Consider the following 20,860-nt stretch of genomic DNA (forward strand, 5'->3'; position numbering starts at 1 on the left):
CACAGTGGGCACTTTTGAGACTGATGATGTCTTTACTTTTAGGGTCAACATTAGCTACATGTTATACATAAACAGTCTGGTGGAGAGCTCAAGAGAAGGCAGAGAAGTAAAAGGAGGAGAAGTAATTAGAAAAGGTCCAGGAGGAAAACAGAAAGTTCAGGAAGTAGGGCCAGCAGGACAGTGTGGTCAAAGGCAGCTGAGAGCACAGATGGGCCACAGTACTCACCAGAACCACCTCAGAGCTGTGGGAGCTGAACACTTCATGGGTCCAGGTCTGGCCAGGCTCAGGGGAGCGGTCCCCCTTGCGGTGCAGCTTCAGGCCAACAGTGTGATGTCCCATGGTGTTGAGCAGCTGGGTCACCTCACCCGACTGCAGGTTGTCAAAGTAGATGGTGGCACCCACAATCTGGTCCCCTGAAGAGGGAGGAGCAATAAGCAGGGCTCAGGGAAACAACACATTAACAGCCATGTGCTAGTCACTAAAATTGATTTGCCTTTAACCAGGCAGACATGGTAATAACATTGAACAGATGAGCTTAGAAAAGCTAACTAATTTGCCCAAAGCTGCACAGCTAGTGGGTGGTACAGTCAGATATAAGGACTAGGTTTCCATGACCCCATGTGGCAGTCTCCTCTGAGATCCACAAGCAAGGGACACAGAGTGGGCGAGCAAGGCCTGGGCTTGGGTATTGACCATCCTGGTGCCACTGGAACCAGGCCCTATGCAGCCACTTGCCCATTCTTATCTGTTCCCTGTCCTCTCCCCTTCCCCCCAGCACCCTCTCCCACCCCGAATGCCCAGCACCCAGTCAGCACCCTTGGGGAGACTCACCCTCCTTAACCACCCCAGTGCGGGCCGCAGGGGAGTTCTGCATCACCTCCTGCACAAAGACACCGTCATCCCTCTGGGCAATAGTCAGCCCGTGGGAGCCACTGCCCTGCCAGTTGGGCAGCAGCAGCTCCCGAGTCGTCTCTTCCTCCTTCTCCATCTGGGATGCGGTAAGAAAATGGAACTCAGGTCAGGGGGGACATGAGGGCAGGAAGGTCTGAGAAAGCCAGAGCTCTTCAGTGCTATGCACTTCCAGGGAATGGAGTCCTTGTCCCAGTGCACCTGCTCCCATGACACAGGCTCACCTGACAGTGAGATATTTGGTGTAGTAGACGGTGATCCGTCACAGATCCTTCTACTATGGAAGTTCTCCCAAGGCACATCAGAGAATATACATGGAAAGGAAATCACCACCCCATGTCCCTTCCACTCAGAGCCCAGTCTCCCAATGCCACACAAGGTCTCCAGTGTCCCCAATCCCATCACCCGCCCTCCTACTGACCTTTGCAGGACTCTGTTCAGGAGCGAGTGCCTTGCCAGGAGCCCGCCCCTCCTTCCTCTTTTCTCCTCAGTCTCTTTCTTTCGTCAGGAATCTCGGTCACACAGCCTAGGAAAAAGTTCACATGACACTTGCACTCAGATTGCTCAAAACTTTGACTGGCTACCACCCAAAGGATGGCTGGATGCTGTTCCCCAGGACAGGCCAAAACCCCAGGCCCCACTACAGTCAGCAACTCCATTACTGTCAAGCCTGTTATCATGGAAAGCCAGATTAGAGAAGGCCAGACTCAGATTCCAGTGCTAGCTCTGGATCCTCCTAGCTGTGGGACCTTGGCCAAGGCACTTAACTTCTCTGAACCTCCATTCCCCCATCTGTGAAAATAAGAGATTTCTAGCTGAGTGTGGTAGTGCACATCTGTCACCCCAGTCTCAAAAGAAGTATAAGTAGAAAGAGAAAGTCCAAGGCCAGCTCAGGGCAAAAACACGAGACCCTATGCAGAAAAATAACAAAAAGTAAAAAAGGGGCTATGGGTGTGATTCAAGTGGTAGAGTGCCAGGCAAGCAAGTGTAACGCCCTGAGTTCAAATCCCAGTGCTGAGAAAGAGAGAGAGAGAAAGATTTTCATGAGGATCAAAGGATAGCACACAGGGGTCCCACACATATCACACTCACCATATTCTCTATAATAGTGTTGGCAGGCAGACATTACTGTCTCCACCACATAGATTGAGACTATGAAAGGCCAGTTTGCTGGAGGTGCACACCAAGAAAGGGACAATGCCAGGCTCCAACCTGTAACTACAACTTTTTCCCCTAAACCACATCTGATCGACAGCGCTTCCAAGCAGGAATGGTGGTACTCCTCCTCCCCACAGTGGCTCACCATATCCTTTTGGTCCTCCTGACCAAAGGGAACCCTCACCAGCTGGCTGCTCCAGAAGCTGTGCTCTTGGTTGTAGCCTGAAAAAAGGAAGCCCCACCTCCACCAGGCACTGGCCCAAGCCAAGAGGGTGAAGTAAACCTGCCTCAGGCCAGTGGTGAGTCAAGGCCCATCTGACTGCCCACACAGGGCCCTGAGCCAAGACCCCAAAGATAAAGACAACCACCCCCACACCCAGCCACAGAATGAGCTGTCAGTTGCAGAGGCACCATGGGAAGACACCAGGCAGGACTGTGATTATGGCCATGAGAGTACAGCCACCCCCAGGAAATGGCAGCAGCAGCCATCAAAAGCATGCCTGTGCTGGGCACCTGTGGCTCACGCCTATAATCCTAGCTACTCAGGAAGCAGAAATCAGGAGGATCGCAGTTTGAAGCCAGCCCAGGCAAATAGTTTGCAAGACCCTATCTCGAAAAAACCCTTCACAAAAAAAGGCTGGTGGAGTGGCTCAAGGTGTAGGCCCTGCGTTCAAGCCCCAATATTGAAAGAAAAAAAAAAAGCATGCCTGTGAAATTGTGTGGGGGATACTGTAAATTGTGATGAGCCTCACCCAAAGGCCTGCCCGGAAGTTGCAACCACAAATTAGTCAGGCAATCAAGAAATGTATGCATACCAATCACCTCTTACATGTCCAACACCGTACCCGACACTTCAGGGGGCACTAGCCAGGGACAAACACAGCCTGGCCCAGCGCCTAATTGTACAGTGCATTAGAGAATTACCTACCATCACTCATGCATTCTCTAAGCAATTATTGAATGCACTCCATGTGCCAGATACGGAAATTTGAAAGACGTAGATCCTGTCGAGGATATAAATTATACGCAAGGTGCTCTGGGTGTGCTGAATTGACCTCAGAATGTTCCAGAAAGTTTGGGAACCTTCTCAAGGGAATGAAATATAAATGAAAACTCAAAAGTGCTGAAGTTCACCTCTAGGATGAGACTGTGACTCTTGAAAATTCATGGACACTTGGCAGTTCCAGTCTCAGACAGAAATCAACATAAATGACCTCCCCACCTGTTCTCTTGCTTGACCAACTCATAAATGTGGTGTTTGCCACACACCTTCTCAGCAACACAGGTGCTGGCTTAAAGGTGAGCAAAGGCTGGGGGGGAAGAGACCTGCTGGCACAGGTGTGAGATGGGAAAACACTTCTTCCCCTTCCTGGCAGGCAGAGGAGGTCACTGCAGGAGGGAAGTTAAACTGACCCTGAAAACTGGCACTTAACAAACACCTTCTGCCAAGAAGAACCAGCCAGAGATAGGGAAGGTAAAAGTTTCCAGCCCAGGCCTCTCAAAACTAAAGCCACCCCTTTGGGTTGCCTCGGTGCTCCTGTCTTCCTCCTCTCGCAGGGCCCCTTTCTCAGCCCAGCATCCTGCTGCTGAGCCAGCAGCCAGCTCACCCTTGCCCACATGGCTGCTCCACCCTCCCTCCCTCCCTCCTGCCTCAGTGAGTCACTGCAGCCAGCAGCAACAGCTCCAGACATGCAAAGGGTCACGCCTAAAACACGCACTGCCTCCTGGGCCAGACCCCCAGGTGCCAGAGGGTCTAGGGCTCCTATTGGCTTCCCTGCCGGTTCCTCATGGTGAAGCCCCCAAGGACAGGAGTCCCTGGAAGCATGGCACTGAGGCACAAGAGGGACTTGCTACATGCTTCAACCCAGGAGGCTATCACGGAAGGTGAAGCCATTCTGAGAAGGGTCCGTGAGAACAGGAACCATTGGACCAGAGGCTACGGGTTGGCCCTGGCCAGGGACCGTATGGCTTCCTGGCCACGTGGCTGCCAATTACCCTGTCTGCTCTGGCTCTGGGCTTACTGTTTTGTCACAGCCAGGAAGAACTCTCCTCTCATCAGATTTGGGCCATTCAGTTCTAAGGATGAGTGTTCAAGGGTGCAGATGGGAGATGAGATGTCATGGTGGCAAAGGCCTATTTTCTGCATCTGGGTCCCAGCCCTTGATCTCTCCTCCACCATGGAGCCTGTACCAAGTCCAGATGTTCCCTCCTTTCCTCCCACACAGTTAGGCTAAATCAGGCTTCCTCAAGCACCCAGAGAAAGGTCTTTGGAGCTATGGGGAATTCCGAACCAGTCAGCCTCATATGCCTTTAGGCTAGACAAGACATCAATGCCAGACTGTCCAACACGATAGACATATGTGGCTATCCAAATTTAAACTAACTAAACAAAATTAAAATTTTAGTTTAGCAGTTGCACTAACCACATTTTAGGTGCTCAGCAGCCACCTGTGGCTTACGGCTACTATATTAGAAAGCAGGTGGAGATTTTCCCCCATTGCAGAGTTCTGTGGGACACTAGTTGGTACTCACAGGTAGGAAAAGGGACATTTAGAGAGGTGAGAATGGGAGAGTGTTGGGGCCCTACAATCCTGGTGGCTAACTCCCAACCCCATGTCCCCCCCACAATGGCTTACAGTGTACTTTAAGAAAAGAAGGAGCAAGGCTGGAGTGGAGAACCCCTAAGGCAGGGGCTGCTTGGAGGACAGAAAAGGAGTGAGATGGTGAAGCTACTCTAGCTGCAAAGCCAAGAGGAAGAGGATGCACAACCAAAGACTGAGGGGATAGAGTATAATTCAGGACAGAAGTCATGACAGAAGAATAGGCAGTCCTGAAACTCAAAACCACAAAGAGCAGGTACAAGGCAACAGGACCCTGCCTGTCCACCCCCATGGACTAGGGGTAACACCGAGCAAATCCGAAGATGCCCAGGCAGACTCCTTGCCCCAAGGAGAGGCCAGGGATGACCTCCAGAGGAACAATTTTCCTCTTGGGCCCTTCCTCCTGAAAGTCAATACAAAGATAGCCAGGGAAAGGGCTTAAGCTAATTGCTGCAGCCTTGTAGCTCATCAAGGTCAAGATGACAGCAACTAATCCACACTCCCTAAGAAATAAGCCCAGGCACCTCAGTGTCTGAATGTACCAAATCTGTGGGTGGTAAGGGAGGGGGTGGGGGCAGGGGGGAGAAATAAACCAAGCCTTGTATGCACATATGAATAATAAATGAAAAATGAAAAAAAAAAAAAAAATGAATGTACCAAATCTAAGACAAGATACACACCAAAGGAGGACACAATTTTGTATCTGCCCAGCACAAGTTAGACGTGGGTGGTTTCACTTCAAGGAGACACCGAGAAGAGCAAAACTTCCAGCACAGCATCATGAACACGTGCCAGCCAATCCACCATACACACAAGGCTAGAGGGAAGCAGTCCCCATCTCAAGAATGCAATGACTCACCCCTGAATTAGAGACCTCCACTAGAGGGAAAGCCCTAAATACTCATAACCAGAAGGAGGGGTGGGATAGTCAAAAAAGAGAGACACACCCAGGTGTGATACATACTCTCACAAACATTCACCAGGCACAAAGAGGAAGAGAAAGCTCCCCAATGAGAGAAAACCTCCACCATCACAAGTTGAGAAAGAGTTCTGCAGAGTGCTACTGTGTGCCAGATACAGTACTGGTGACATCTCATGCCTGAGGTCTCATCCCATCTCCAAATAACCCTATGTGAGAAGAATTAAAATCTTCATTTTAAAGATGTTGAAAACAGCCCCAGAGTAAGACGACTGAGCTGAAAAGTAAGTCAGGGTTCTTTGACTCCAAGGTTAACAATCTTCATCCAGGTAGAGAGACAAAGGAACAAGTAAATACGCACTAGAGAATAAGAGTAGGAGCAGGAGGGATATGCCCACAGGAAGACAAAGAAGCCTTCAGGCCTCCCCTCCTCATACACCAGCCTCATCCTGACTGTCTGGGCAGTTACAAGCATCCCAGGACCCTGCATTTGAGGGGCCTCTTGGTTCTGATGCTCAGTGATGGCTATGTCCCTAGGAGTCAGAAACCCAGAGCTTCCCAGAACCCAGCTCACCTCTAGATTTCTCTAGGGGCCAACAGGCAGGAAGACAAGAGAATTCTCCCCTTCTAAGGGCTCAACTGGTACCAGACTCACTGTACAGGCAGGCACAGACCAAGCAAGGCAAGTATTATCACTCATTGGGAGACGGGACAGCCATGACAGACAAACCCTCATCACAGAGGAACAAAGAGAAACAGCAGTGGCATCTCTTCCACAGCCTAAGCCGCCAAATAGACCCCCAAAGATGCAACTGCTAGACTTCTGTTTGAAAAAAAAAAAAACCCTATTCTACCTGGAGAAGAAATGTGCAGCTGCAATCTAAGTGGGTCAGTCATGGGGTGCACACCTATAATCTCAACACTTAGATGGCTGAAGCAGGAGGATCTTGAGTTCCAGGACAGCCTGGGCTGTCACTATGTATAGTGTGAGACCTTTTCTCAAAAAAAAACAAAGCAAAACAACAACAACAACAAAAAAAACTTTACAAACCCACCCAGTTGATTCTGAGTGGTATGTTCCACTTTCAATTTTGGGGGGAAGAGAGGTATTATCAAGGAGTATTAGATTAATATGTTGCAAGGCACAGACTACATGGGCACTGAAGGGATGTTCAGAAAAAAGAAACATATAGATACACACACCATGTGAACACAAAGCCCCATTCCCTACTCTTCACAGCACAGAGCAGGCCCACAAACCCTACTCTTTTTCAGCAGCTCAAAGCAGACACCTATCATGGGGCCTCTCTACCTGTTCACCTGGTGCCTGTGTCCCTAAGTCTCCGCCACCCTCTCTGTGTATGCACCTGCCAGTCTTGAGCTACACTACCTTTTGGGGCGGTGGGGGAAGGTGGTGCTAGCCCAGCCCAAAAGTCTTACTAGGAGGAAATTTTTTCAGCCTTTTCTCTCTAGTCCTTCCCTTCCCTTCCCTTCATCCCCTCACCATGGTGCTAGGAATATCTGAATGACAACCTCCAGGACAGCTCCACACCCAGACTCCCGTCAGCTGGCTGCTCTTCAAAGTCTTTCTCTACCTTTCTACCCTGGCCGTGCACATCTTCCTCCCACTCTCCCAGTGATCTCCAAGCCCCAAAGTGCCAAGTTCTCACTTCCAGCAGGGAGAGAGATTCCCTCTTCCACCCCTGGCCAAAAGGGATTCTCCCCCTTCCTTGTGACAGAGACTAAGGCCAGCATTATATTAACCAATGGGAAGTCCATGCCTGCTACAAAGGCAAGGAAAAATGGGCCTTTATGTAGGACTCAGATTAGGACACCAGCTCTGAGGATGGTGTCCCATGTGAGGGTAGGGAAATGTGGAGAATGTTGCTCTTGCCCTGGGGTTGGGGGGCAGGTAGATTACAATTTGGAAACTGCCCTCTGCCCCACCCATGGCTCAGTTCTAGAGAAGGAGCTGCACATTCGCCCCCAGCGGTCAAGCCATGCTAGTGCAGGGGTGCAGGGCCTGGCCGCCAAAGAGCCTGTCCCCCAGCCCAGCCAGAACACGTAGCTGGGATCAGCTCCAGGCACTTCCCCTTCCCCCAGAACCTCCGCTCTAGCCCCTGGGGATCAGGCAGGATGCCCCTCCCTGACAGGCCGTGTGCAATGCCTTGCTCGGCCTGCACTCCCAGGCCTGTCCTAGCCTTCTCATGGGCCTCTGGACACAAACTTCAGGGTCCTGACATGTGTGGAACAGAGAAGTTTTCTTCAGTCCCTTACTACAGCCTCTGCACACCTTTATGAAACTTCCACCACCAGAACAGACTGCTATTGCCCCTGCCCAGCAAGCCCACAAAGAAGGCAGAAGAGACACATCCAAGTTCACCACAATATAAGGACCCCCATGCACAACCAATGGGACGCCCTCTCACAGGCAATGACACAAATGTCACTCAGAGACAAAAAGGCTGTGATACAAGCAGTCACAGGGACCCAAAGCCACAGTGGAGCAACTGAAGCCCATCCTTAACCCAGATGGGAACTGAAGCCAGCCAGAAAGAAAAGGGACCTCATCAAAACATATGCAGACATTTCTGCAGACCCTTGCTGTGCCCCTCTATGTGTCCCCCATGAGCACTCAGGCATGGAGAAAATTGCTAAGGATCAGGAAGGTTTGGGAGCCCAGCCAGATGGTCCACTGGTCAAACCCAGAGAAACGCAAGGTCCCCCGGAGCCTGGCTGAAGCCTGAAGAGAGCAAAGAGAGCAGAAGGCCCTAGACACTCACCACTGCCACTGCTCAAGTGAAACGCACATTCTAAACTCTCTCCGGGGTCCACCTTCCTTCCTGTAACCTAAGTGTGCACAAGCACATGGTCAGTCCAGCTCTGGGGAGAGAAATTTGGGGGCATCCAGGAAAGTTCCCATCAGGAGTCAAACTAGCTCTCCCAGTCTGCCTCTGTCTGTCTCCAGGCAGTTCCCAAGTTCTGAAGAAGTTGATTACCACACCCAAGTGTCCCACACACACCCCCTCCACCCCCTCAGCCTTGCCCAACCCTTCGAACCACTCCTCAGGCTCAGAGTGCTGTGCTCTGCCAGGGTCCAACAGCCAATTCCAAGTCGAGCAAAAGAATACAGCCTAGTAGTGCTCTCCACCCATGGCCTCCTTAGAACCGACTTAGGGGACCCCTAGTTCGTTCCCTGCCTTGGCTAGTGCTGGCCTTTTCCCTTCACAGGTCTCTAGGGTTCACTCTCTCTCCCACGAAGCCACCCACTTTCCTGGATTGATAAGAATACCAACAACAAATCTTTGAGTCCCATTCTGGTCCTGAGCCTATAGCCTCACCCCCTTGACCATGTCTGGCTAGCACAAGTCCTCAGGTCCATGGAATCAACTCCAAGGAGTTGCCCAGGCCAGGACCCCTGCAGCACTGCTGTGGACCTCCAACACTCCTGTGTGTCCTTGTTCTCTGACCAATGTCCCTGAACATAACCTCTTAGGACAGGGTTTCAATTTCTTATTATTGGGGGGGGGGGTGCTTAGAGAGAAGCTCCGACACATTCCACCTCTCATCCTCTAGCACTGCCCGCCCCCCCAGGCCCTACGCCCTTTGCTAGCTCAGCTACCAGAGTCCTAGTTCCTTCCCCACCCTTCCTCACCCCACAGTTCACAGCTCAGAGAAAGCCTGGGGTTTCCTTATCCCCCATCCCAATTTTCATTCTGTACTGACCAGGTGAGAGCCTAGCCCATAGTCCCTCAAGGCAGGAAGAGAAGGAAGCCACCCCATTCAGCTTGGGAAAGAGAAGAGTGCCACACCCTGCCCCAGGGACTTCCCTCATAGGGAAGGAACAAAAGCAAGTTCTGCTCACCCAAATTACACCCAGAATAGACACACGCGGTCCCTTAAATACCTTTTAAGTCATCTGCTATCTCTCCCTTCTCCCCCCCACCCCGGTTTCCTTCCATTCACCTACCAGAACAGCACCCTGCTGGATCACTGGATCCCACAAAATCAACCTAACACCTATCATATGCTAGGTAGGCTGCTGCTAGGAAGGGCACAGGGTGAAGACCGCCCCTACAGAGGTTAACGTCTAATGGGGAAGACGGTTTCCAAGTCATTTATTGGAAGCCCAGCTCTGTACTGGGGACACAGGTAGATATCTGGGTCCCTTTTCCTCTGGGAACTCCCGGTCATTCTCCAAGAACCCGACTACCGGGGGAAGGGGGGCCGGGGGAGGGAGGGCTTCACCGCTGCCTTTCCACAAATCCCCTCCAAAGAGCAAGGCACTTGACAGTGGCTGCAAGCTACCAGAGCGCCTCGCTGGCCGCAGCAGGAGCCACACCCTGCCAAAAGCGCAAGAAGTGCTAGAGTGGTCCTCCTCCTGGTTGTCCCGGCTCAGAGCTGTAAGAGTCTTCGCGTCCCCCTACATACTCCCTCCGCTAGCCCTGCTCCCGATCCACGAGTCCCTCCAGACCAGCGTTACCAAGGGTCTGCGCCTCCACACCAAGGCGCTGGCACTGAAGGGGGTGCCCAGCCACGCCAGGGGCAGACCAGGCCCTCGCAAGTCGCACATCCCCTCCCTGCATGGGAAAGCCTTACATAACATAGTTCTCTGCACACACCCTAAGCCTATCCAACACCACAGCAAAATCTCGCCCCCGGCCCTCTCTCCTGGTGCGCACTGAAAGAGTGGAGGGTTCCAGAGAAGCCAGCGAAGTCCTCCACCTATGCCAAGCCCTGCTCCTGTCCCCACCACCCACACACAGCCCCGTTCCCCTTCCCTTTGCCCCTCACCACTCCTCCCCGAGTTCTGGTTTGAATTAGTCACCGGCTCCAACCACCACATTCCTCAGGCTGCTGGCGTCGAGCCAGGCTCTCGGGCGGGGGCCATCCCGCCCGGACGAGTTTGGGAGTGGAGTGGGGGAGAAAGCACCGCCTCTGGAGGGGAATGGGGCGGTTCTGCGTGGCTGTGCAGCGACACAGCCCCCCTCTCCGCCCACACCAACGCAGGAATCTCCCTAATTATGTCCCCCACCCCTACTCCCACCCATCCCGCAGGGAGGTGCGCTGCAAACTTTCAGGTTCCGAGGCCCTAGAGGAAGAAGGGAGTTTTCTGGAGTGGGGAACACGGAGGGGCAAGACTAGGGCGGGGCAGCTGAAGGGGGGGGCTGAGGTGGCAGCCAGGAGCGAGAAAGGGAGAGGCTGGTGGTACAGAACAGGGTGGGGCTGGGAGAACTCGCGACACGAAGTTAGCGGCGGAGGAACGGGGAGAGGAGGACAGCAGAGGGGGAGCGCGGTGCAGGGGCGCAGGGGTTCCTGGAGGAACCACGGGACTGCGGCGGCGATCTCAGAAGACTTCGACAGTAAACATGGACTAGGAACAGAACAGCATGCTGAGCCACCGCCCCAACGAGAGAGGGTGTGGGACCCGAGCCACCAGGTCAGAAACAGGGCGCTCTGCCGTGCAGTAGGGACCACAATCCGTCCTCTAAAGAGCTACCGAATGGAGCAAAGCACATTTTGGAGCGACTTTCCAACTTTGCCCAACTTGTGCCCCAACTCCCGAGACAGCGCTCCACTCCCAGGACGCGACGCGTCGCCTCCCCTAGGCGGCCACGGGAGGCCCAGCTTGCTCTAAATTGTTTGAATACTCACGGTGACACTACACCAAATGCGCCTCGACCAAGTCCTGCAACACACCTTCCCTCATCGGTTATCTGTGTCCTGACCCGGGACCGCGCGACGGTGCGCCTGGCGACCCTACCTTCGCGCTCAGCCCCAGAGTACAACCATAGCCGGCGCGGGGCCCGAGGTCGCGGTGTGCGGCTGCTGGCGGCGGCGAGCCCCGGTCGGGGCGGGTCCGGCAGGGCGGGCAGTGCAGTCCCCGCGGCAGAGCTGCTCCAAGTGGCCGGGCCCCCGCGCGCGGAGGCGGCTCTTGTAACTCGGGCTCTGGCGGGCGGGTCTGCCCCGAGCTGTGGGGAGAGGGCGGGGCCGGGCGGGGCCCAAGCGGGACTGGGACCAGAGAGCAGGGCCGACACTGGGGCAATCCGGGAGTGGACTATTGGGGATGGGGGTACTGCTGTGGAAGGGGCGCAAAGCCAAAGGGACATCGCCTTTTCCCTGCCCTAAACCATCTGTTGCCCCCTGCCCTATCCTGGGCCTGGATCTACCTCCGAGTGCGTGCAGTGAATGGTTTCATCGACAAGAAATTCCTGGAAGCACTCTGAGGCTCATCCTCACAGCTGCAATGGAAGACTCAATCCATTTTGCAGGAAAGGCCAAGAGGCACAGATGATTCAGCCGCCTCCTGCAGCCTGAACACGGACTTCTGAGCTTTCTCTCAAGCTAGACAACACTTCAATCCCAGGCCCTAGCCTCTTCTCTAGGTTCCCAAGCTCCAGGCAGCTGCGCCCATTTCTTTCTTGCCTTCTTTCTCGGAGCTCCCTCACCTCCTCCCTCTACCTGCTCAGAGACACTGGCCTCATCCCCAGAAGGCGGGGTCAATGGTGCCCTTTCGCACCACGTTGCTGTTCAGGCTGCGGCAGCGAGACTGGAGTCAGGCCTGCAGTCCTTGGAGGAGCCATGGATTGACCACCATCATTTGATGACCCTCTTCCCCCACTAAGCTAAGGAGCGCGGGAGCTCCAGCTTTTCCTCACCTTCCTAGCCCTTCTCAGCCCCTCTCCAAGCCCCTCCCATTCTACCCCATTTGCAGGACGCTGAGTTTCCTAATTTACAGCCATTTCCCACAGCCACTTCTAACTATATGGAGATTTTATTAAGCACTTAATGATGGGGTGTAGGGGCCTTCTGGCTACACCCCCTCCACACTGCTTTTCTCTTCTTTCCAGAGCCTTCTTATGTTCCCTTAAAGGTGGCAGCCCACTGCCCACTCCAGTTTTCCTTCCCAAAAGCTGGAGAAGAAAGAACTCAGGGTTGGGAACTGAGACCTTGGCAGGAGATAGGAGCACCTCTTCCCTGCAAGATCATGAGTGGGCTGGGGTAGAGACCAGCTCAGCCCTGTCCTATGAAATGGCAAACATGTTTACAGGCTAAAAATACCAGCAGTGGAGTCTGCTGCCAGCCCTGGGGGCTGTGTCCAGGTCCAATTACCACACAGGGTACAGGCAGTGGGGGAAGGAAGAGAGAAAAAGGAGTCACAGACATGCAGGCATGCATATAGTGGGCACACAAAGGTGGGGAAATATGAGTATGAATCCCCCCGTACAACAAATATATCTTAATAAAAATGCAAAGACAGATGGAGAAATATATATAAACTTTCAGACAGGTATAGACATGTAAAGACACACAGGCAAAGTAGAGACTTGGGCAACAACATTCTCTCTTTCTCTCTCTCTCTCTCACACACACACATATCTAGTGAGTCATCCCTACCACACACATCATCACAAGCACACTGTCATAGATCCACCCTTTCCAAAAATCACTTCTTCCCCCATTTTATTCTGCACTCCTTTCCTGGCACCTAAGTGGATACCATATATATATATATATATATATATATATATATATATATATATATATATATATATATATATTTAAATATATAAATATTATAAATATATAAATATATATATTTAAATATATATATATATATTTAAACTTTGGAACACTTTAAAAAAATAAAAACCAAGAGCCCAATTGTTTCCTCTACCAATGTCTTTTTACATTTTATTTCATTGTAAATAACATTTATTCAACCTCTTAAATATAAACCAAGAATAAAGTACCCTACAATTCTACAAACCAGATAATCCTTGTTGACATAAAAAAATAAAATCAGTACTTCCCTAATAGTGAAATCTTGTTCTTCTTGTTGTTTGAGCCTGGGGATTAAACCCAGGGCCTCCTGCATGCTAAGCACATGCTCTACCGTTGAGCTACACCCCCAGACCCTAGAATTTAAACAACACAGAAAGATAAAGCAATAAAAAGTAAATGATTCCATCCTTCCCTACTCCAGTCCCTTTCCCCAAAAGTAACCGCTGTTAATTGTTTACCAAAAGATTTTTTTTTAAGATTTTCAACTTTGAAATGAATCATCATTTGATTCCTTAAAAGAGCAAGTTTTCCTAGTATATCTTAAAATAAGAGTTGATTTATACCTCGGCTCTCAAAAAGATGGCTATAATGTGACATATGCCACAAAGACACAGGGTGCCTGCAAGGAGGGCTGCTGGGGTTTGGAGGAGGGAGGTTGGAGCAGAAGAGAAACAAGAATACAGGAGTGTGTCCACATTATTCACCTCAGCTCAGCTCCATTGGCCCCCCCAAGGAGGGAGCTTCCTGGGCTCAGTGCCAACTTAACAGCTCCATTGTTTGTTCTGGCCACACTCTTGGTCAACAGGGAAGAAGGCAGAAGGGTAAGGCTGGCCTTTGGAGCAACCACAGAGCAGGGATCACTGTACAGTACTTCAGGAGTAAGGATATCAAGATTACTTGGTGGAGAGGTGGTTCTGGGAACTGGCTCCTGCCCCATTCCAGGCTAGGAAAGTAGAGAAGGGGTAACATCAAACTAGCCCCTAAAAAACCAGGTGCATGAGGAGATTCAGGAAATGGAGGCAGAATTAGAAGCTCAGGCAAAGTATAGGGGACGTTCTGGAAAGCAAAAGTGCTGAGAGCATGGCTCACGTGGTAGAGCACTGGCCTAGTATGCACCATGCATGAAGCCACAAAGCCCTTGGTTCAATCCCCAGCACTAAATGACAAAAAAACACCAAACAAAAAACCCCAACATTGTGTGATTGGAACCAGAGCTGGGATTTCCTAGGTCATCCTTCTCAGCAGGGATTACCAGAAAAATTCTGCTAATCCTTTTACTTCTGTCCAATGTTGCATCCCAACCCCCCAAATTCCTCTTCACCTTAATGGTGACCGTGTCTGACTCTGTAGTAGATATTTTCATGTTAGCTCATTTAATATTCATGCACCCTGAGAGTGAGACATGGTCTCAGAGAGAGTTAGTGATTTACTTAAAGTCAATTTACTTAAAGTCTACACCTCCAGCCCTCAGGAACAGGTTTTGGGGATTTGGGTTTTGTTTTTTTTCTTTTTTTTCGTGGTACTGGGGCTTGAACTCAGGGCCTACACCTCAAGCCACTCCACCAGCAATTTTTTGTGAAGGGTTTTTTCAAGATACGGTCTTGCAAACTATTTGCCCAGACTGGCTTCAAACCGAGATCCTCCTCATCTCTGCCTCCTGAGTAGCTAGGATTACAGGCATGAGCCACTGGTGCCCAGCTTTCTTTGTTTTTCTGATGGTACTGGGGTTTGAACTCAGGGCCTCACACTTGCTAGGCAGGTGCTCTACCACTTGAACCACTCCACCAGCCTTTGGAACAAGTTTCAAATGAATGAATGAACTCCAGGTATAACTGGCCTCAAAGCCTCTTCCCACAACAGCTTCCCCAGGCTGCTGGCCCCCCAGGGAGCAATTCCCCTACTTGTAGGTCTCTCCTGCAGCTGCACAAACATTATTGTGCATCCAACACCGGGCCAGGAACTTGTGGTGGCAGTGAGGACGTAATAGAGACCTTGGCAAGATGGAATCCCTGCCGTGGGGGCACCAGACTCACAGGGGAATGACTCTGAATCACCCCCCCACCCTCCTTAACTTGTTCTCTGAGTTACTTGTAGGTCCTATTTCAGAAAATTGGAAGTTGTCTTTTCTATCAGATCTTTTACACTGCTAACTCCCCCTAGAACCAGATGCTTGAGTAAGTATGTGTGAGTATGCATGTGTACGTATATATACATAAAATTTTTTTAGTTACAAAGACTCCCCTCTGAGGTCCTGAATTCAAACCCCAGTACAAGAAGAAGAAAGAAGAAGGAGAAGAGAGGAGGAGAAGAAGCAGTTAGTCGCCAATGGCTTATGCCTATAATCCTAGCTATTCAGGAGGCAGAAATCAGTTGGATCACAGTTTGAGGCCAGCCCAGGGGCAAATAGTTGGTGAGACCCTATCTTGAAAATACTAACACAAAAAGAAATGGTACAGCTTCTGCCTAGCAAGCATGAGGCCCTGAGTACAAACCCTAGTACCACCACCACCAAAAAAAAAAAGACTCCCATATCTCCCACCATTTGAAAGACTCCTATCAAAATAAAGGCTATCCTCTTATACAGCTGCCCTGGTTAGGGAGGTCAGTCCTCGGGCTGGCACTCCAACACCCTTCACCACAATACTCCAGACTCACTGGCAAAGCTAGATGAGTTCTAGGACTGTCATCACCGGGATAGCCCAGCTTCTCTAAAATGACACTCCCTCCCTGGGGGTTCCCTGAAACAGTGTTGTGAGTGTATGTGATGAACCTTGGGCTCCTCTGTTGCTAGGCAACATGCCTCTGTTTTGTTCCTATTATGCCTGTTTCCATAGTAACCACAAAAGGGAGCTCTGTGGGTAGATCCTTTGCCAGGGGATTCCCCTCCCCTCCCTTCTTACCAGTCCCCTTTTCTGAAATCAGCAGTTATAGGGAAGAAAAGAGACTGACAGTTTAAAGGGTAATCTCAGCTTTTAAAGTGTGATCCCAGGAAGGAAGTGAAGTGAACAGTCTGCAGTTTCTTTAGAAACAGACTCCCCCACACACACACATGAAGGTACTTTTGTATGTCATCCTTAGAAACAGAAAATGACTGTCAACCCTTTTGAGCACGATGGGGGATCTCCCGGACCCCACTTCCACTCCATACTAGTCCAGAAATTAATATCCCTGCCCAACAGGCCCTTCTCCATTCACTTTCAACACTTCCTAATCTGTCATTTTACCCCACCTAAACAGCAAAACTGATTGGGTGACCCTGGAATCCAAACATTGTCTAAGCAATTCTCAAACTCCAAACTCTTCACTCTAATCCCAAATCCAAAGCTAAATAAAATCATCTTTCCCCAATTCAATGAAAATTCCAGCTTGTATTAAACCTCAATCTTGAAATAGGGAGTTCCTGAATTGTTCAGATTGGACAGTCAATACCCAGAAACTGTCCCATGACACTCAGTCCTTATGAACTCTTCAGGACCAAACAGAAACCAAATTAAAGCTGGTTAGAAAACAAGAGTCATGAGGCTCTGTCTCCAGAGTCTGAAGCCTGTGAGGAAGTAAGGCCAAGAAAGATTGCCCAGGCAGGAGAAGAAAAGAAACTGGGCAAGGAGGGTAAAAGAGAGGAGAAGGCAAGTAGGCACACCAGCTATGCATAGATTCCTAGCATTTGTGGATGTGAAGATGCTGCGGGAGCAATAACAGAAGTAAACCAGAACAGAGAAAGTGGCAAAGCATGATTGCTTGAGGCTGTTAGAGAAGGAGGGAGGGAGAGAGAGAAGACAGAAGAGCTCAAATCGAGCAGGGCGGGAGAGTTGTAAACAGGAGCAGAGGGAGGGAGTTGGAATGAACAGAGCAGCAGCTGCCCTAGTCAGCTTCCCCTCCCCAGCAGGAGCTGGGAGCGGGGAGAGAGGAAGGGGTAAAAGGAGAAAGGGTGGGGGGATAGGGAGGAAGATGGAGAGAACACTATCCCCTTCACCCATTCCTTAGAACCTGCTTTCTTCTGGTCCTTTGCAAAATCCTCAGCCTTTCCTTGGGAGATACCAGCCTGGGTTTCCCTCCCTCCTCTACTCACAATTCCCCAATTTCAGCTTGAGGAGGTCAGACTTAACAGGGAAGGAAGGGCCTAAGCTGCCCAAAGCTTGAGTCACCACATAGTTGAGGTTCCTGTCACTCAAAGTCCCGCCTCTGCTACACCCTGTGCCCTCTGCCCACCCCAGGACTTGGATCACTACAGCTGACCTTGCCCTGGGACTTGCTCCACTTCTACGCTGCCTCTTACCATGGAGCTCCAGGCTGCAGGAAGCCTTTGGAAGCCACCTTCTTTCTCCCTGTCCTCCAAAAGTAGTGTACTGTATCCACCATACCTATTCTGTTTTTGAGAGAAGCCTCCTCCTGCTTAGGAGCAAAGGTAACTTAGTAAATAATTGGAAGAGCTGTGGAAGACTTGGATGTGCCCTTAAGTCACTTCCCCTCTCTGGGCTCCAGTTTATTAATGTGTGAAATAAAGGATTACTGGGAGCCCCTGCATGAGGTATATTCTTTAAGTCTGAGTCAAAGAGATGGGTAGCTGTATTGAAGTGAAGAAAGTGGGATACAATGGGTGTGCTTGATAACCCCTGTCTAACAGTAAGAGCGAATGGGTGGGGCAGGTCAGGGTAGGGCAGAGGTATTGCCAACATGGGGCAGTCAACACCCTAGGCAACTGGGTGACTCAGGTCCCACATGGTGGAGTACTGGCTGGAAAGTGCCCGTTGGCTTCTGTGAGTCAGGGGAAATGTGGATCTCCCTGAAGAATGACTGGCCAGGGCCCCACTATAACCAACTCTCCCTTACACCTAGAAAATTTCTAATCGAAGCTCAGCTGCTTCCACTCCTCCAACTTGAACTTAGCAACCCTTCTCCCTTAGCCCTCAGGGTTGCAGCCCCTCCTTACCCTTCAACAGCTTCCCCTGCCCTGCCATGCTCCCTATTCTACTCCTTGGCTCTACCCACACTCACTGTCCACCCCCATCCTGGCAGACCCAGCCAGATGATTGCAAAAGGGCTGAGCCAGCGAAAGGCCTTCACATGACAGCTGCTGTGGAGGGGAAGGGGCAGCTGGAAGTAGAGGCACATTCCATGGGAGATCCTATCAGAAATAGCCCCAACTCCTGACTGGCCAACCGGCCCCTGCTCTGTGTGCAGCCCAAGCCCATTGCATAAAAAAAGGTAGTCAACAGTACTGAAGGTATGGCTCAAGTGGTAGAACGCCTGCCTATCTACAAAGCCCTGAGTTCAAACCCCAGTACTGAAAAGAAAAACTACTACTGTTGACTACTAGTCAACAGGCTCCCCTTGAAATTCTGAGGAAACCAGGAAAACCAAGAGGGGAATGGGAGATGGTTGGGAGCCCAAGGACATTGAGATATCCAGGGGTACCATTGGCCCAAGATATTCTCGAGAAATTCAAGTGAATAGAGCAGCACTACTCTCCAGTCATCCTGTCTCCCCCTTCTCCAACCATCTCCTGGGTACCGAAGCATGAAGACATCCCAGTAATTCTACTGGAGTAAAAAGACAGTCTACTATGTCCAGGAACACTGCCAGCCTGATTTGAGCAAACTGACAAGAGCAGGTGGCATAGTTTTTCTAACCTTTCAGAGCACCAACATTTTAGCTCCACAGAAATAGGGAAAAAGGGTGGGTACCCTAGAACTACATTCAAACACGTACGGAGCCAGGCCAAAGCACAGGAAGTTATAATGCACTATTGGTACACATTGGGAGAGCCCAGAAAGCTACAGTCATCCAGAAAAAAAAATCTGATATGTGCAGAGATAAAGTTCTGGGTTCTGAGAACACAGTGCTGGTTGCCATGAAAACTGCAGTATTAATTTCAGAAATGCCTGGGTGGAGTCCTCAAGCCACTTCACTCCTCTTCCTTCAACATTCTAGACCCTCCCCCATCTTTCAAATGAGGAAGTGGCACATTTGGGGCATGTAGGCAGCTGGTGGGATGGGTCTTATCCAGGGAGAGCAGCAGCTGTCCAGCTCTGGTTCAAAGCAGGACATGAAAAAAAGAAGACAGTCTAGGTCTTTCTTGGAAGAACTTCACAGGCTTTTAACTTTTTAATAAGCGAATTAAGCAGAATTGCCAACAAAGCTAAAATAGGTGTTTATAACCAATATCTACTGGTTTACCTACAAACAAAACCAAGGCTCTGTGTTCCCATCCACATCCCAGGCTCTGTAAAGATTCTGAGGCAAATGCAACTGTGAGCTCCAACCCTCTCCAGTTTCCTTCAACCTACCTTTGTGGAACTCTTGAGATTTTGCCCAGTAAGTGAATAAAATAGCTTTCTCTTTCTCTCATTCTACTAGTTTTCTCAGTCCCTGACCTATTCCTCCTCTTTCTGCTCCTCTTTGTCAATTTGCACTGGGCTGTGGGTGTAGAGCCACCAGCTCTAGGTACTACTCAGTGGCACAAACCCAGAGCCTCCATGGCAGGCATGAAAAGCTGCCCAGCAACCAGAGACATTCACAGGCACAGGCTCTGATTGGCTGTCCTTGGCAGGAAAAGTCCAGGCTCCTGAAGGGATGCTCCAGCCCAAGCCAGGATGGGGGAAGGCCAGGCTGACAGTGTGGTGACTCAGGCTCCTCAGGGCAGGGCGGGGACAGAACCAACTCCAGATGTGCTTCCCCTTTCCTGGCCACCCATCCCCAGCCTCCTCCCACCTTTACAAGCCTGCACCCCAGCCTTCACCATCCCTCCGACCAACCTCCAGCTTGTGGGTACTGGCTCTCCCCAAAGTGCAAGCCTAATCCTACAACCTGGCCACCCTCACTCTGCACCAAATTGCCAGGGCTAGAGGCACTGGGAGGCAGGATGTGCAGATGAATCATCCTTCCTGCAGGCAGAGGAGGCTAGAGGTGGGGGTCCCTTCCCCCTCAGTCCAGACACACCCAGCCCACATGGGCTGCCAGGCAGGCTGCTTCCTAACCAAAGGCCTACACTGCAGAACCCCACCCTTTTTCGGTTAGGCCTACCTCCTGGGCTTTCAGGCCTGCCCCTTAAACCTGACTGTACTTGCACAACATGGTGTCTCCTAAATCTTCAGCTACTGGGAAGATTAAGGGGATACCAAGACAGTAGTGAAGATTGCACAAGCAAAGAGGGTGTGGTGGGAAACAGAATTTAGGAGGCTGACAGGTTCGGTGAGGCCCCAGCAACAAGGGCACACCCCAGGCCAGCATCAAGCACTTTCAGCTACCAGCTACAAGGTCAGAATGCTCAGAAGACAAGCACCCAAGTTTGGCTCCAATTCAAATGAGCCACCAGGGAGCAGCATTGGAGCAAGTACCAACCCATCCTCACCCACGTGGATTCCAAACCTCAGCTCTCTGCCTACCCATTCACAGAACCCTAACTGCAGGTTACAGTGCCAAGCTATAGACTACAGTCCTACTCCCTCCCAAAGTCACCTTTCGGAATTCTAAACCAGATATAAAGGCAGTCAGGACTGCTTCTGCATATGCCTCAAGTACAAATCAAAACAAGTTCCTTCTTTTTTTTTTCTGAGACAGTCTCACTAGGTGGCCCAGGGTGGCCTTGAACATAGGATCCTTCTGCAGCAACCTCCTGAATGCTAGGATTATAGGCATGGCACACCTGTCAAGTTTCCAATTTTTAACATGAGCTGTTAAGTTTACACTGAAACTTTCAGTGCTCTT

The 20,860-nt window shown here is 50.8% G+C and overlaps 1 protein-coding gene across 5 annotated transcripts in view; it reads right to left on the reverse strand.

The window, feature by feature from the left end:
• Window positions 1–11,509, reverse strand: part of Ahnak (AHNAK nucleoprotein) — a 94,085-nt gene extending 82,576 nt beyond the window's left edge. Inside the window, exons 1-4 of one of the 5 annotated variants that reach the window (XM_074047197.1) lie at window positions 11,352–11,509; window positions 1,332–1,436; window positions 833–989; window positions 227–414 (exon numbers count right to left, since the gene is read on the reverse strand). In XM_074047197.1, the coding sequence (XP_073903298.1) occupies window positions 227–414; window positions 833–989 (345 nt within the window). In that variant the 5' untranslated portion in view covers window positions 1,332–1,436; window positions 11,352–11,509. Of the gene's footprint in view, window positions 1–226; window positions 415–832; window positions 990–1,331; window positions 1,437–8,370; window positions 8,557–10,381; window positions 10,528–11,242 lie in introns of those variants that run through there. The other 4 variants (XM_020153973.2, XM_074047181.1, XM_074047194.1 and 1 more) reach the window with 4 other exon arrangements.
• Window positions 11,510–20,860: the final 9,351 nt, after the last annotated feature.

Source organism: Castor canadensis, chromosome 1, assembly GCF_047511655.1.
Source record: "Castor canadensis chromosome 1, mCasCan1.hap1v2, whole genome shotgun sequence".
Taxonomy (NCBI): Eukaryota; Metazoa; Chordata; class Mammalia; order Rodentia; family Castoridae; genus Castor; species Castor canadensis.